Genomic DNA, 17810 nt, shown 5'->3' on the forward strand with positions numbered 1-17810 from the left:
ACTGTCTTGTGAACGCGCATGGACTTCATTTGAGTTTCATGGGAAAAACAGGAAAAGGGGTTTGGAACATGAAATCCCTTTCAGGTGCGATAAAATAAGTCACGCAGATGAAAAAAAGAATTTCAAACAAAAATCCCAACAAATGTCTTCTACTTTCAACTGCTCGCTTTAGGGTCACCGTCTGCCCCCATCTCATCCATATATCCACTATAATTTGTCTGCATCTCAGCTTTGCCTCTAACTTTGTCTCCAAACTCCAAACCTGAGCTGTTATATGTTATATATATATATTTCTCTCTCTGTGTGTGTGTGTGTGTGTGTATAAAGTTATGTTCTCTTTGATAAAGTCCTACGCTTGCAAATCTTTGATGTTGTAAAAGAGGGAATTTTCTCATTCTTCTCATTCTTGACAAAGTGAACAGATAATAAATGACATCTGTAATCAGTACATCAAGATTTTTCTGTTATTCTCTTAAGCCATCTGGTTTCACGAGCAGTCGAGCGTACAGTGAACAATGTTTGTTGACTGTTCAGCTACATAGGTGTCGTGTTTTTAACTTCCAGTTTCGTCACTGACGCATGTGGGAAAAGTAATTGTTGTTTCATAGCTTCAGTTGTGTTGCTCAATGTTGATCATTCTGTTGTAGGTTTCAGTGGTGCTGTACATAGAAACATTTCCAAACAAATGTATTTTTTGGCACATTGCTATTTGTACATATTTTAAGACACAGTTAATTTCACTCTTTGCAAATGATTAAGTGGAATCACATCCTTAATCCTGACAGTACACAAATATTGTTCTCTGTTATACACTTAAGCCATCAGGTTTGACGAGTCTAATGTATACGGTGAACAAAGTTTGTTGATTTTATGACTCAGCTGAAATTATGCTTTGTAAATGTCTTCTTTTTAGCATTTATAGTTTCCCCATTGACACATGTGACCAAAGTATTTGCTGCGTCATAGCTTCAGCTGTGTTGTTCTGTGCTGTTCATTGTGTTGTAGGCTACAGATTAATGGTAACACAAACATGTACAGGTTCTTGAAGGACAGGGTGATTTCAGAGTGATTATATAGCTTTGGTAAGACCCACCACAGTCTGGTCTCTGTTAAAGATGGAATAATATTGTCTGATGACATCACCACCCAGGTTCTCCAGGCTGTGACCTCCAACACTGAAGCCAGTGAGGCAGTCATGGTACTGAGACTAGGAGGGAGATGTAGCAGAAGAACTCCAGCTTTAAGGAACATGAGGAGAAGTTAAAAAATACACATTTAATTAGGAAAGAAACATTTACCTTGTGGATGTCGGCAGAAGCTGGAAGAGTGAATATCCCACATGCTTGGACAGCATTCCACAGTAATGAATGCACAAACTAGTTTTTTAGCCTTACTTTGAGACAGGGTGTTTCTAACCTTAGCGATACTACACAAATGCAAGAAAGCATTTAAACGTGTTTGTTTAATATTCACCGAGGAAACGAGCCTGATTGAAATGGCTGTGAGATTCCTCACAGTGTGACTGGAGGCCAAGATAATGTCTTCCAGAGTAACTATCTGGCTTGATAACCTGTTTCTAAAATTTTTATGTCGAATTACAATAGGTTTTATCTGAAGTTAGAAGCAGAAATTTCGGGTTTTTTTGTTTTTTTGTTTTTTTTTGCAGTTTAACAAATTGGTGTGTGCCATCTTTTTTCATTGGTAGATAAAGCAGATAAAGCATATGATGTTTGCTCTCATAGAAAACATCATATTTGCACTGTAGTACTCTTTCTTGGCATGAAGCCATACTGCATCTCACTAATTTTCATCTAACTTCTTAACCAAGCATAAACAAGTCTTTCAGATAGCCTCATAGCATGGCATGCACTGGGTTCACCAATAGGACAGTTTAATCAAAAGATGAAGACTACTGTAACAAATGCGAAGGTGGGACAAAATGAAAACTAGAACAGGAGACCTGACTGTGAACAGGGTCAAAGGGCCCATTATTAAATCTTCAAATTGAGTAAAAAACCTTTGTCAATAGGGAAACTATGAATGCTAAAAACACAAGATATATAATTAGCACAAATTTAGCTGAGTCATAAGTCAACAAACATTGTTCACCATAGGCTAGAAAACTGGTCAAACCAGATGACTTGAGAGAGTATCCTGTACACAAATAAGTAAGGCTGTGATTTATAACTAATGACTTCATTTGTAAAAGAATGAGACAGTTCCTCTTGTATTCCTCACACACACAGGTGACTGTTGCTTATGTGCTGTTTCATAACTTTAGTTGTGTTACTCTGTCTTGTTCATTTGTGTCTTAGGCTACAGGTTTATTGTACGATATGGAGATTGGAGGAGAGATACAGTGGAGCTCTATGAACACTGTGTAATAGGTCAGTGAGGTTAACAATAAGTTATTCTGTTATATGTAAGTTTTTTATAAAGGGGTTGTTAAACTGTAGGCTTATTTGTATTATATTTGCATTTATATTAACAACGAACTTTAGCAGAATATAAATGATGTTAAATGCCTAATTCACATTCACATACTCTTCTTTCAAGATCACCCATCCTCCATTTCTGTTCATACCTACACCATGGTAGAAGTCAGCTCTCTCTCTCTTTTAGACTTAAAGTCCCTACTCTTACATAAAAACTCCTGCCTTTCCTTCTCTTCTCTTGCTCCCTCCTAACATGCCCCCCCCCCCTTCTTCTTCCTTTGTCTTCTGCCAGCAGTAGCACAGTTTCCACCAGTACACTCTTGGCCAACAGTACCGGAGGCGGTCATTGTTAACCTGGCCCCAATTAATCTGGTATGGAAATTTTATTCTTTATGAACCAGAATTTGAAAGTTTGTTTTGACTAAGATTTTATGCCAGATGCTCTTCCTACTGGAACTATCCCCATTTATCCAGCATTGGTTCCACTGACTGGGTTTGTCACTCCAGCACTTAAATGTCAGAATGTGTTGTTCCTTAAATTATCTCTATTCCTTCGGTTAGGTAACAATATAACATGTGTATGTAAAATAGTCCTAGGCTATGTTAACACTTAAAGCAAACACACAGAAGTACACACATAATGTTATGAGGGAACACTTTCTCTGTTCAAAGATGTAGAGCATAAAGTCCAATTAAACTGTAACATTCTGTTAATTAGGGATGTTTTCTAGTTTCCTGCTCTTTGCTATTTGGAATTTGTTATGTATAAGCCGACCTTCTGCTGCTCCTGCTTCTTGCCAAACAATTTCTTGGTTTATAATTTAATATTGCTATCTGAGGGACTTTTGCTTGTTCCTGGAGTGGATTTCAAACATATTGCAATGTCTGAATCAAATGGTCATGCCTTTATTCATCTGCAGAGCAAAATATCTACAGCACAGTGTCTTTACCACTTAGAGTTATAGAATGTTGTAAAGTATAGTCAAATGTTCAAAAAATGGACAACAGCGAAAACTTGCGTCTTCATTTCGGTCATTTTTTTCAAATGATTCTGTTTTCCAGACACAGACATTTTTCTTCCATTGTGAGGTTTCTCACTCAGTCTCTGGTCCTTCAGAGATCCAAGCTTTCCTCTTTACTGGAATCCCATCCCCGATAGATCTTCTTAAGCCTTCTTCACTTTTGGGTCTGGGATTAAAAGCAGAATTTTCTTCTCCGTTTCCACATGGAGAAACTTCCAAGAATTGGAATGTCCTCTGAGCAGCATCAGCTGAATGAGAGCTCCCAGAATGCCACGCTCTTCTTCTGGGGAACTTTTCAAACTGAGGAGCTTTTGAATACAATACACTGATTCCAGGTGTAGGGTCGGCAACTTCGCAAGAGTGCACAACACTAGCTGGCTGAGGTTGAACTGCTACTGACTCAAACTCGGAATAGGAGATATATGTATTGGGAAACATGTACACTGAAGGGACAGAGGACTGGAGTGTAGATGGAAGGGAGACTGGTAGCTTGGGATGATGGAGACTGGTCTTCCTGTGAGTAACTTCTCCTGTTATCCTTCCTTCATCTGCGCCTGTTGGTATTCCTAACTCTCCAAAGATTCTTTCACTTTTCTTCTCATAATTCATCCATGTCTTCCTTCTCCTGGTCTGAACCTCGTCCAGTTTAATTTCTAGGTTGTAAATGTCCTCACTTATCTGGTTGACCCGATCAAAACGAGATAACAGAGCAGTAACACGGGGCAGCAGACTGTCTAGGTACTGCTGGACTTCAAAACCAAGCTCAGACACTGACGAGTCCTTAGACCTATGGGAGAGAGCCGAGGATAGAGGACGTGGGGACGAGAATGCGGAGGACAAAGAAGGGGAGCGGGAATAAGAAACGGTTGATGACAGGGTGGAGAGACAAGATTCCTGTGAAAACCTGGAAGGAGGGATGTCCATGCCTTTGAACTTCACCCTGTGTCTGAACTAGAAAGGGGAACAAATGTGCAAAATCAGCAACAACAGCTACAATTTTTAGTTACTCAGCCTTCCTGATGGAATGCTTCACATTTAACAGTCTATTCACCTGTTTAGCCTTAGTGAGTCCCATCCATAGCTTGAGCCTTTTGATGAAGAACTCCACCATTTGATAGTCCTGAAGTTTAATGGTTGGATGAAACAACTCAGCCTGCTCTGCCCTTTAGAAGACGAAAGAAGATGGTTTATTAAAACTTAAGATCCCTCTGTGGCTCTATCTTCAGTAAATTTCAGCAAAACATTCAAAACAACATGCCATTTAACAAAACTTCCTATGATACAATGTGGCACTCAAAATTTTGTGAACCACTTATATTTTTGTGGAAATACAGAAATTCTTACTGAAAACATTACTATATTATCACAAAAGTAATAGAAATTCAAAGATCACTTCAACAGTAAGGTGTGTAATACTGTGCAGGGTTACAAAGTGCAACTTCTTTGCAATGAAAGAGGTTTTATTTTTGCCATCCCCAAAGAACTTGCCAAGAACTTTATCCATTTGTGAAACACGGGGTTGGTACCATCATGGTTTGGTAGCGCTTTTGCTGAGTTTAGGCCAAGATAACATAACATCATATACAAAGCCATGAATTATGAGGTCTGCCAAGAATTTTCAAACAAAGATATCAGGACATCTATAACGTAATCAAAAAAGAAAGTGGGTCAGTGGACTATTTGGCTTGCTATCAGCACTCAAAAGCCTGCATCTCTGATGTCATGGGTATTGGTGACTTTGGGATGTTTAAAAGATTTACAGATCATCTTCCTTTTTTTTTTCCATTTACATTTTTACATTACATTCAAATGAGCTGAACATAACCCGTAATACAAAATATTACTAGAACACAAAACTCAAAATGCTGGGTCAAAAGGACCCAGAACCGTGACATTATCTTTCTATCTTAAGATGGAATTTCTAGGTAACCAGACACCTAGAAGACTTTCACAGCTACAAATTGCCAAACATCAAATGTCAGTATGGCAAGATTATAAACTTGTTTAAGGCCTATGCAGGGCTTGAAGGGCTATTTCTGTCTTTAAAACACAGTTTCTCAAGGGGCTAACAACTTCGACAGTCTCCAAAACTCTGTTGTCTTTGAAAAAAGAACAAAACCTAACTTTGGTTAAAGCAAACATAGCATCAAAAGAAAGGTAATGTTGTGTACCTGTAAGTATGGATAAGAACAGCTCCACAGAGTCTAGCCAAAACCCAAACACCTCCTCCCATGAGAAGCAGCCCATAGAGAGGGCCCAGGATAGGGTGGACATGGCAGATTTTTTGCAGGACGATCCGACCATGAAGAAAGGACAAGACTGAGACACTGGTGTCTTGTACTGACAGGAAACCTTCTACTGATTGTGAAAAAAGCTGAAACAAACCATATCAAATATCTTTCATCACGCCTTTTTAAATATCTTTGCTTAAGCTGATGTTTTTCTGCTCATACCACATTCCCAAGGTGAGTGCAGAGCAGCATCAGCAGCAGTAGTAGGACAGCCAGAGCCAGCAGCTCCCTCCAGGCTCTGTGCAACACTCTGCCTATCACAGCCCACCTCTGCACAAACCGTAAGGTTCCCAGCAGCTGGAAATGGGAATGAGTTGGGGTATTTTTGGTTTTTTTTTAATCAAAGTGAAATATCTGTGGACATGTGTTAGACAATACTTCACCTTTAGAACAAGCAGAGTGAGCAGGATGGCTGCACACTGAGAGGACCTTTGTGACAGAAGGGCAGCACTGTGGAAGTTGATGAAGTTGTCTGGTTGGGACCGCAGCTAAATAGCACATAAAGGTTATTGAATACAAATTTTGTTTTGCTTGGTGTAGCATTAGTGAATACTGAGGATTTTTAAAATGTTATTCTTTACCTGGGAAACACATGACGACGCACAAGACAGGAAGCGGAGCTGCAGGATAGCTGTTGTCAGCAACAAGAAGGCAAGGAGCAGCTGGAACCAGTGATGGCATTGATGCAGATACTGGGTGCGCTCAGTGGCCACAGACCACAGCTCCCCAAGTACAGTCAGGAGAGCAGAGATGAGCAGAAGAATCTGCGGTATAAAGTCATTGGATTGGGTGAATAAGTACTTTCTATTAACTATTAAGCTCTAAATACCAGATTATGGTGAAAGAATTTCATTTGAAAGACTGCAGGATTTGTTACCGGAAGTGCCGTCTGCAGGTCCAGTCCTGACACGGATAGAGGGATGAGGAGTGGATGGATAGAGAGACAGGATGTAATGGCTTGTGTCCGAGTCTGCTCAAGTTTTATGCACACGCACAGAAATAAAGCAGACTCTCTGTGGTACTGAGTGAACCCTATAGAAAGAGCTTCAAACCTGGAGCGAAAAAAAAGAAATCATCAAATAAAAACTCACCTTTTTATTTTTGTCCTTTTTTTGTCGACTGAATATGTAAATGAATGCAATTCGATAAGCGTGACCCATGCGTAAATAAAAGCTTTGAGTTTATCATTACGATGGAGGGTAAATGTTATGCAAGAATCTGTGGGCCATAAACAAACAGATAAATAACGACATTAGAAGACGATTGGACACCACAGACAAAATGTGCACCACAGTTTTTGGTCGTTTGCGTGTTAATGCTCCATTTGATTTCAGAAGAAAAACAACGTTCCATTGTTTTGCTTTTTGGCAACTTCTAATGGGCTCACACGCCTCATTATTTGCAAAAGAGTCAATTCAACAGTATTAATGAACACACTCAGCATGTCTGAGAGAAGCACTCATGTTGCTCTAACAATTCCACTTACTGTTTCGTGCTTCTTCCTGCCATGTGAAGGGCAGTGAGGAGCTCGGGTATCGTTCCACTGTTGTTTGACTGAAGGTGAACCGCCTGGCTACCGAGCGCATGTGTGTACTGCAGCTGCAGTAAGCCCACGAGTCGCAGTGAGGGGTTTTGGTGGAGATGTGGCACCAAGGTGTGATTGATCCACAGCTCTGTGTCAAACCAGCTACAAGAAGAAAGAGTAGAATAAGCTGAACAGTTGCACTCCGGAGGCAACACAAACACTGTTTCATGCAGTCCACCAAACATGTATTGACACATAACTGAAAGTAGTCCCCAGCAAAATCACCAGGCAGTAAATTTAAAGTGAGCAGTTATGGACTTGCATAATATATTGGGTACCGTGTCCTTGTATTGTGCTGCTGTCCTTTGTTTCTATATATAGGCGTATGTAGGTGTGCATGTGTAGGGGTGCGGCTGTGTCGGGCACCTTTAGGCATGGTGGGTGTGGCCCTGCCAACTGGATCATCACACACGCCTGAAGCTGACCTAACGTCGTCGGGGAGCTACATAACAGTGTGGCTGAGAGCTCCACAACGCAGGATTGTTATGCGTGACTAGCTGTTAGTTTCCCAGCAAGCCAGTAAGTGCTAGTCTGCCACGATTCTAGAGTTTTCTGAAGGCTGCCTTTGTGTGTGTTTACCAGGAGGATTTGCGGGAATGAGGAAGCAGCCGGTGGATGGTACACAGGGAGCAGAGACACGAAAGGGAGACACGGAACGGGAGTCGGGAACACACAGGGATATATTGGTTGTCTTTATTTTCTGCACTGTAAATAAAAACGCACTGTCATCATCACCAGAGTCCTGCATTTGGGTCCTCCTTTCCCTCATCACCACGGGCTGCCAGCGCAGCCGTGACACTAATAGAATAGAATAGAAAAGCCCTTTATTGTCATTGTGCACGTACATCAAAATTGTGACTAAAACTAAAGCAAGACTTGAAAAATCATTTTAGATAACTGGAAAAAACCTGGAATTTAAAAAAAAAATTAAATGAACTGTTAAATGTTATTTTGTATATAATCCTTTTTTTTCCTTTGTTCTTTTTAAATGTACTTAAAATAAGTAAAAACAACTGCACAATGCCGACTTTTATGATTGGCCTTTTTAAAACCATTTTAATACCTAATAGTTTTAATTTGTGTATTCTGTATTTAAAACAATAAACAAACAAAACTATTTTAAAAAAGTTTTTGATCATAAATTTATTTTGTTTTACAAATAAAACATATTCAGGAAAATCGTTCATTGTATTCCAATTGTTATTTTTTTAAATGGTTGTAACAAGGACTTGGAGTTAAGTGCTTAATTTTGGTTGTTTTATACAACAGTAATCCTATGCCATTTTAAATCTTGTCTTTTTTAAACATGTCACTATTTAAAAAAACTAATTGCATTAAAAAGCAGCAATCACTGTTGAAACTGTTGTTCTGTTTCCACTGAAAAATGAAAAAGCTGCTCCACGGTTAGGATAGCTAAAGAAAACACAAATGCACACACCTGTTGTTTGCTATGTCATGTATAGATACCAAGAAAAAAAATGTAATTACTTATTTGGGGGACCCAGAAGGTCAAAGTTCACAACAATCAGCTCTTATCATGTCTGATATAAACAGCATAAATCTGACACAGTTCTTTCAGCGAGTTGGGACCAGAATTGCAAACACGTTACTCTAGTGCAAACTTGCATAAAAAAGTGCAGTTACAAAAGTGCATATAAATGGTGGAAACACAGAGATTTATTTTCTTAAGCCACAAATAACAGGGGATTTAAATCAAGCGTGCAAACAGATTTTCTAATGTGTGAAATGCACAATTTACTGCTGATTGTGGCAATAATCAATGCCACAAAGAAACTTCTTCTTTTGTTTTGCTTGTTATTCAAATGAACTGTTTAGAAAAACAGCACCAATTTTGTATTTCACCTGCAAAACTGACCACATTTATTAGCGCTATTTGGGGATTGCCCTCACATGCTATTTTGCCCTCTTAAGTAAATCTGCCCCTCTGTCGATTAGTTCAGCAATCATTAAACATCTAAATGTTTTCTGACCTTTTGAATTTAAAGAACTTGAGATTTGTCCCCACATTTTACACTGTGTGGCTACAGTGTGCTGTGTGTGTGTGGCATTTGGTGTCACCCTTACTCTTTGAGTGAGGTGAGGTTGGGAAACCCCAAGGGTGACGCGTGAAGATGTCGTTTGATGGTGGAGTGCAGAAGCCTGGCCTGTCTCTGCTCCGTTGCATCCTGGTAGTTCACCATCAGCACCAGCAACAGAAATAACATCTGCCACACACACTGCTGCAAAAAAAAGAAAAAAAGGTGTGACGTCTGGGAAGAAAAATTCCCAGACAGAAATAAATCTTAAATATTTTCTCCTCACCCTCATAATTGACTGCAGTGCTCGGACTTTGCGAGCCTCCTCTTTCGCCTGCAGCAGGCCGTAGCCGCATGGCGGTCGGACCTTCCCGCTCTGCTCTCCAAACGGCCTCACCACAGTGGCCTCCTGAGCCAGCTGCTCCTCCACCTCTGGATCCACAGGTCTCCACAGGACTGTGTAGATCAAGGCCAGCATGCACACCTGAAAAACAGGTGTCAAGAGAGGTTGGATGGAGAGAGATTGAAGTCCTTGCCCCAACTTCCTGTCAGGACATCTGAGAGAGGGTAGAAAGTCTGAACATCCACCCTTATGTGTTAACAATGAGTGCTAAAACAGCTTTTTCCTGTTTGCTAACAGTACATCACCTTTATTCATAATCAAAGAGATAATCAAAGGATAAGTCTGATTAGACTGAAATGACTGTTGGAACGTCTGAACTTTGTGTGAGTGCACATGATCCAGCTTCAGCATTGGTAGATTAGTGTGTGACTGCAGGAGTGCGTGAAAGATAAAAACTGTCTCGTCAACCCAACATTATACAAATGCAAGTCATGCAAGTCAAAGGAGTTATAATCTGCCAAAACCCAGAGAGGTGAACAAACTGGACCACATGCTTGACTCACCTTGAGAGGTTCCAGCAGCAGAGCAGAGGTGAGAAAGGCAGAAAGAGCTGATACCAGCCACATGAGTACTACTGTCCTGGAGAAGCAGCTTCCATAGAGTCCCATCACAGCCAGACACCCTCCAAGCAGCAAAGCGAGCAGAGGATAAATGACACGCAGCGCCCAGCGAGGAAGTAGCCTGCCTGGCTGACTCCGAGCAACACCTGTTCAAATAAAATCTCCAAATGTGAATAAAAAATTCTAGATAGGATGTTTTTTGTCTCATAGTCTAACAAAAAAGATTCCAAACCAGGGTTAACTGTAAAGGGACTCATGGAAATAGTGATGACTACCTCAGTTTCTTATATTCAGCTTCTCCCCAGTACAGTGCTTTGTAATAGAGAAGGCCTTAAACTTATATATAGTTAGCTAAAATGATAATTGTGAATTGTATTTGTATATGTAGTATGGGCGACTGATTGCAGATATGGATCTGCCCTATGGACCTGCTCCATTACTGGGCTGTTGCATTAGGAATTAGGTGCCCACACAGATCTGTTTCCCATTCTTAAACCATCCCAAAACACTTTATTGAAACAGTATCCACTCTTTGAAGGAGTACTGGAGTACATCTGACAATACATTTGTGGGTACAATTAACAAGAAAAACCTTTTATGGTACCTATGCGTGTTGTGTAGAAGGAACATGTGGAGTCAGGAGAAGTGCTTGGCAGGAAGGTGCTTGCCATCGAGTCTACAGATGGACACTCATAGAGTCCAGTGCCATACTGGGAGTTATCCTCACTGTGCTCTGACCAGCTGCTGCAGGAGGTGCTCCGCCTAAAAAAAATAAATAAAAAAAGTTGAAGTGATACAGAATGTTACCTGTCAATAAAGAACGTCATAAAAAGAAATCTTTATTTTCCTTACATGGTTGAGGCTGAGGATGTTGTTCTCGGAGAATCCCGCCCACTGTCTGAGTTGCTGTTTTTAGCATCTGCTGTGTCGTCTGCTGCTTCAATAGACATGAGTAAATCCTCCTCTGGTACCAAACACAAGAATACAGAATCAGACGTTATTCAGAAAACTTGGTGTTCCCAGAACAGAATTGGAATCATTTTTACTTTAAAGAAAGTCGGCAAGAAACAGCAAGAAGCAAAGTGCTGGAGACCATTCACGTCAATAGCAGAATTTAATTACGCTTTAACAGTTTCTTACCGGAAAGAGTAAGAAGTGTTGTCAGATTGTGGCTGTGAACTTGGACTCGATTGGAGTTCATATCTGGGGATTTGTGCGGTGTCAAGTGAAGCTGCATCAAGGCCTTTTTCCGCTTTAGCTGACGAGCAGATGAAGCCTTGCAGGGGTCAGGGGCTAAGGTTGGCTTGGAGGGGCTTGAACCCACTGGTAGACTGAGTAGGCTGTCACATGATGGCCACACTACGATGCCATCTTCTTGATGTGCTTCGTACTTCTTGGGCGCCAAACCAGAGGCAGCCCAGAAGTCCAGGATGCTGGAGTCTAAGGCCTTACTCTCCGGCAACTGGAGAAAGATAGAATAACAACTGGAGTTATTCTAAGAAAGAGACAGGAGTAAAATAACAAGTATACTGTGTATGTGCATGTCCTTACGGATGAAGGACTGTCAGTGACTCGGCCAGAGGAATCTGGCAAAGACAGAAAAGTAGGGCAGGAGAACTCCGATTGGCCAAGGAATACGTCCATCTCCACAGAGTGACAAACAGGAGAGGGAGGGACTGACATGTCCACGGTTACCTGAGTCACATGTAAACATACACCTGCAGCGTTAACATTTCTGAGTGTACTCTCACACAAGTGCCCAGATAGCAAGCAGGTCTGGCCCGGATCTGGTATCAAGCTGGCACTTCTGACTGACTGGTGTCATGGCCGTTTGTATGTCAACCAGATGTGGACCAGGTCTGGCAATGATGGCACTATTTATGTTCCTATTTTCTTATTTTAGTTAGAAGACCCAAATGCCATGTTGCAATACTATACTGCTACGGTAGCCAACGTTTCAAATGCAGGTTTGACAGGTTTGTGAGTTTACACTTTATCCAAAAACTAGTGAGGGTTTACTCATCTTTGCCAGTGGGTGGCTGTAACTCAGGTGGTAGAGCAGGCCTCCTATTGATCGGAAGGTTAGTGGTTCGATCCCTGTCTGCATGTTATAAGTGTGAATGTGTATGAATGTAGTTAGTAAGCACTCAGCTTAGAGAAAGTGTGTGAATGTTGGATGTTGTATAGAGCACTTTGAGTAATCCGGGAGAGTAGAAAAGCATTGTATAAGAATCAGTCCATTCACTGTCTGAACAGAGTTTTGTCATGTTACTTTTGCACTATCATGTTCCAGCACATGTTGGTATTACATGGCTTGATTAAGGTACACATTATGCTGACATCTGGGGCCAGAGCTGAAACTGTTATAGGCCAGCACAGGGCCAGCAGTGTGTCTACAACTGGCCCATGGCTGCACACAACTTACACATGGCCCACATACCGCAAAGAATGACGGCCCTTTGGTGGCCCAGATCAGGTTTACCAGAGGTAATCCACACATGGGCCAGCACAGGACCACCAATGTGTCTGAAACTGGCCTTGTGCTGGCGCATGTGTGGGCCACATCTGGCAAACCAGATCTGGGCCACCAAAGGGCCATCATTCTTTGCGGTATGTGGGCCATGTGTAAGCACATTGTGTGGGCCAGATCCGGGCCATACCGATTTTGCTATGTGGGTGAGAGTGTTTAACAAACAATGCATGGACACACAGCTGACACAACCTCTAATCAGCAACTCTCTGATGGCACGAGTATTCTGTCTAATGTTTTGAAATTAATGCATTGATATTCAAGTTACTTTAAATAGGTTCACTAGTAAAAAAAATAAATAAATAAAAAGTTGATACTGTTTTTAATTACCCGACTGTGAGCTTTTCTAAACAGGAAGCAGAGGAAACACTGGAGAGGAAACACCAGCACAGCAACAGTCATCCCCACAGCAACCGTCTCCACGTTGGCCAGCAGATGGGCTGAAATGGGTCCACTTGAGTATAAGGAACACATATCGATTTGATCAATAATCTACTTGCTTATACCTGGAATTATTAGATCTTCGAGTATTGACCTAGAAGAGTACTCTCAGTCACTTCACCTGTGCCCCACAGTGCCAACAGCTCCATACCACAGAGCCCCCAGTGCCAGGTAGAGATGCAGCATAAGGGCACCGCAAGTAACTCTCTGTCCCCTCGTGAAACAGCTGTGAGGGGGGCGTTCCAACAGGGATAGCCACAGGTGGCGGTCGACCATGCCAAATATCAGCTGGGAGGTGAACACCCTTTTAAATGGAGTGAGCTCCTCTGGACCTTTGGGGACAAATGGAACGGTTCAAAGACAATGAAAGAAAAATATTTCAGTTTACAGGAAGAGAAAGCACACAAAGTGGAACTTTGATAGGTCTGCTTAAGAAATGGCCTTAGTGCTTTTCCATTTAAACAGTTAAGTTCAGAGTAACATCTGTAACCTTACAAGAGGCAAGTACTTCCTTCTCCACTGTGCTGTTCGTCTCATTGTCAACAGAGAGCCAATCGTCTAGCAGGAAGAAGAACATGTGGTCTGTCTGAGGGTCCCACACCACCACATGTTGCACATACCATGATGGGTCCAAACCTGTATTTACATGCATGTGAACACACACACACACACACGCACACACGCAGACATGTCTTAAACACTTACTGTTACTAATTAATCACACATTTCATTCACTAGAAAAACTGTTTCCTGTGTAAAACATAAATGCAGAAAGCAAACCTGTTAACCATTTAATAAGTTAATCCCTATACTTTAAATACAGGACCACTTTATTGAACATGGTGTTTTGTGTCTGTCCACAGAGGCAAGTATGGACTCTACCATGCAAAGAAAAGGTAGCACTTAATAAAACAGCCCATGACATAGGGTGTAATTTCCCCAAAGTTTACTGTGTATTTCTGATACAATTTATCCAAAATTAAGTTGTCATTTTAATTAGCTTAAAATATTTACCAGGAAGTATACAAGAATGAGGGAGTAACAATTTGAGGTCTTACTGGTAAGAAGAAATAAAGTACTGTAAGCATTTTTAAAGGAAGCCTTTGAATATTTTAATAAAGGAGACACAAATCATACAGTAAATAAATATGTTAGTAGTTCCTTTTTTCTCTTGCCTTACATTTTAACCACACAATAATTTTAAGGACGCAGGTTGTAATGCTGAGTGGACTAAGTGCTGCATCCTAAACCATAATTACACAATAATTTAAGCTGTGTGAGCAATATTATAAAGTGAACTAACCAGCCCACGACTGCAGAGTTGTAGCTCAAATATAAGGCTCAATTTGATGAAAATTACAATAGAATTTAAATTTATAGGCTGTATTATAAAGTTCTTCCAATTAAAAAGGGAATTTGTTTTTGCTCCTGAGTCCCCGGGGCCCAAGCTAAGATGGAAAACTGTCCAATAAAATATTTATTTCCTTTTGCTAATCGTGTACACTGACTATTAAAGAAGGGGACAATTTATTATTTATTTCTTTATGAGTGCGCAATTAAAAACTCAGCATCTGTGGTGGCATGAGGGTGCATTGGTGTACATGGCATTAATGAGTAACTCTAACATCTTTGAAGGCACCATTATTCATGAATAATATATATACTGTTTTGGGGCACCATATGTTGTCATCCGGAAATTAAAGGCAATGCCAAACCATGCTGAGAATGTATAGTTCTGGAGCAAGAGTTGGGTGCTCAGCTTTCACACCTGTAACTCACACCTGTCACCCAGTAAAAAATTTGGACATTATGACTAAAAACAGGAGAAAAGAGGCGGTAAACTGTTAAGCAACTTCTCTCCTGAGTTCCCAAATGCTAACAGAGGGGTGTTAAAGGAAAATGTGATCACATGTTCAAAGTGACCGTGTGTAAAACACAACAAAAATAAAACACAAAACAAAAGAAATATCATTCTTACATTTGATTTGTTTGCTATTTTGCACTAGACGGCCTGGTGCTTGATTTTGTACACCTGAGGGAACAGAACTGGAAATAACTGAAGAGGCCTGGTCCAGTAATTGTGACCACATAATGTACCTGTGTTATCATGCCAGATGCGAATTTTCCAGACTTCTCCCATGTTGTCATCTGTCTCCACATGAAACTGGTCCAGGCTGCCACGCTGGAAAGCTCCATCCCTCTGCAGATGGTGCGAGCCGCTCTTTTTCAGACCATACAAACTAATGCCAACGTGTGCCGTAGTTCCTGAAGGGTAGCACCACAGAAACGATCACTTTCCATTTAATTTTAAAGCATTCAAACAGGACAATTCAGCCATTACATGTAATGTTTGGCTTTTCATTTTCTGTCTCTTTAATGTCTTGTCTTTGGCTGACCTGCCCCGGGCCTCCAGCCAGTCTTTACCAGCACTCTGTAGTGGTACAGCCCGGGTCGCCCACACAGTGGTACCTGACTCAGTCTCAGGCTGTCTAAGTGGTCCAGTTTGTGGGCAATGAGCCCCACCAGCAGGTGAATCAAAACCAGGGCAGCACAGATAATCCCTACTACCATGTTCCTCACGGGTTCTCCTGACTGCAGATTTGAATAGGGGGAAAAGGAAAAGAGCAAAAATCATGCATTTATTTTATTTTAAAATATCTACATCTGCTGTAATCCTCTGTGTTCTCACGTACAGGTGGTAGCAAAACAACAGCCCCTGGATGAACAAACAAACTGGCCCCAAACATGGTGAGGTGCTGGGTGAGACATAGCGCTGTGTGGAGTGTGCTGCCCTCCAGTGGTCGAAGACCTTCCCGGCTCCAACGCCTCTCCTTCACATTGTAGTACTGGCACAGAGAGCTGAACACGCACACCGACACATTGACTGGACCGCCGTCGACCAGAGATGAACTCAGGTTGACAGAAAGAGGCGTATCTGTCCCATTCAGACTGTTGTAGAGGAAAATTAATTCATGTGAAGGTCATCTTTATTCATCAAAATGAGCAATTAGAGCAGTGAGTTGCAGAAGAGAGCCGTGACTCACAGGGGAGATAGAAAAATGGTTTCTTCCAAGGAGCTGGCCAGATGAGAGAGTGTAAGAGCCCACTCTCTCATCAGGGAATCCTGGGATGCATTAGTCCTCGGCACTGCAGAGCTTGCTTCAATCTTGACATGTCCTACAGGCAGTGGAGTTGCTCCTAGTGGTGGATAATGTAGTTTAAAAGCAGTAATTTTATTAATAATAGCACAAACATATATTGCAGGTTTAATAAATAATTATGTACAAGAGGCACTACATGGTTGGTCCTGAAAGATACCTCCTATCCTGAAATGTGTACAGTCATGTTATTAGTACATTTATTAATGAAAATGCATTCATACTTTGTAAGTATAGTAGTCATTGCATTGTTCGGGACTGACATAAGTAACAGCAACACACTGATCATTTTTAAACAGTATTATTTTATTTATCTAAAAAGATAAAAAGCTATTCCCTGACTGTGATGTGTGCCCCCTGAGGTAGTCACTATGGACTGTAATAAACTGACTAAAAACTAGAATCATGCACAACAGACGTAGACTGCTATTCTTTCTTTTTTTGTTTTGCATATTTGTCACACGTTTCCAACAAATTTTAGCATTAGACAAAGATAACCTGTAAAAATACAAAATAGCTGGGTTTTTTTAAACTTTGTAAATCTACCTTGCCCTATTTGAAAAAGTGGTATGATGTGAGACATTATTCAGAAATGGAAGAAACTTTGAATAGTGATGAATGTTCTCAGGAGTGGCCGATCTACTAAAATTAGTTCTAGAGCACATCACTAGCTCACCCAGGAGTCACAAAAGAACCCAGAAAAACATCTAGCAGCTGCAGGCCTCACTTAAGGTCAGAGTTCAAGATTTAATAATAAGAAAGAGACTGGGCAAAAATGGCACGGGAGAGGTCCATGGCAAAAACCATGGAAAACATCCTGATGATCCCCAAGACTTTTGGGGAAAATACAGTTGAACTTTTTGGAAGGTTTGATTCCTGTTGCATCTGTTTTCATTTCATAAAAGACCTTCATACCAACAGTCAAACATGGTGGTGGTACTGATGGATTCTCCTCTCTTCCAGAAAATCCTGAAGGAGAATGTCCAGCCACCAGTTCATGTCCTGAATCTTAAATTTACTTGTGTATGCAGTAGGACGATAAAAACACACCAGCAAGTCGACTTCTGAATGTCTAAAAATCCACGCAAAAAGTCACAAATCTTGCTGAATTAAAACAATTCTGCAAGGAAGAGTGGGTCAAAATTGCTCCACATCGATGTAAAAGACTCACTGCCAGTTATTTCAAATACTTGATTGCACTTGCTGCCAAGTATAATTAGTTTTAGAGTGCAATTGTAACCAGAACCAGGTTTGGATAACTTCTTTCTCTTAATAAATGATATCGCTATTTACTAAAATAAAGACATAATTTAAATCTTTGTCTAATATTATGATTTGGCTTCTTATAT

The 17810-nt window shown here is 40.9% G+C and overlaps 1 protein-coding gene across 1 annotated transcript in view; it reads right to left on the reverse strand.

Moving 5' to 3' along the window:
- Positions 1–3325: 3325 nt before the first annotated feature.
- pkd1b (polycystic kidney disease 1b) overlaps positions 3326–17810 on the reverse strand; it is a 29523-nt gene continuing 15038 nt past the window's right edge. The window contains exons 20-41 of the mRNA XM_084938293.1: positions 16348–16501; positions 15997–16252; positions 15700–15895; positions 15401–15568; positions 13799–13939; positions 13425–13635; positions 13193–13316; positions 11884–12027; positions 11473–11794; positions 11185–11296; positions 10937–11094; positions 10276–10478; positions 9656–9853; positions 9419–9573; positions 7235–7435; positions 6626–6800; positions 6330–6512; positions 6132–6236; positions 5911–6045; positions 5629–5831; positions 4509–4620; positions 3326–4408 (exon numbers count right to left, since the gene is read on the reverse strand). Of these exons, the coding sequence (XP_084794419.1) occupies positions 3530–4408; positions 4509–4620; positions 5629–5831; positions 5911–6045; positions 6132–6236; positions 6330–6512; positions 6626–6800; positions 7235–7435; positions 9419–9573; positions 9656–9853; positions 10276–10478; positions 10937–11094; positions 11185–11296; positions 11473–11794; positions 11884–12027; positions 13193–13316; positions 13425–13635; positions 13799–13939; positions 15401–15568; positions 15700–15895; positions 15997–16252; positions 16348–16501 (4535 nt within the window). The 3' untranslated portion in view covers positions 3326–3529. The remainder of the gene's footprint in view (positions 4409–4508; positions 4621–5628; positions 5832–5910; positions 6046–6131; positions 6237–6329; positions 6513–6625; positions 6801–7234; positions 7436–9418; positions 9574–9655; positions 9854–10275; positions 10479–10936; positions 11095–11184; positions 11297–11472; positions 11795–11883; positions 12028–13192; positions 13317–13424; positions 13636–13798; positions 13940–15400; positions 15569–15699; positions 15896–15996; positions 16253–16347; positions 16502–17810) is intronic.

The sequence above is a fragment of the Perissodus microlepis genome, chromosome 8 (genome assembly GCF_051167445.1).
Source record: "Perissodus microlepis isolate ML-2025 ecotype Zambia chromosome 8, ASM5116744v1, whole genome shotgun sequence".
NCBI classification, from domain to species: Eukaryota; Metazoa; Chordata; class Actinopteri; order Cichliformes; family Cichlidae; genus Perissodus; species Perissodus microlepis.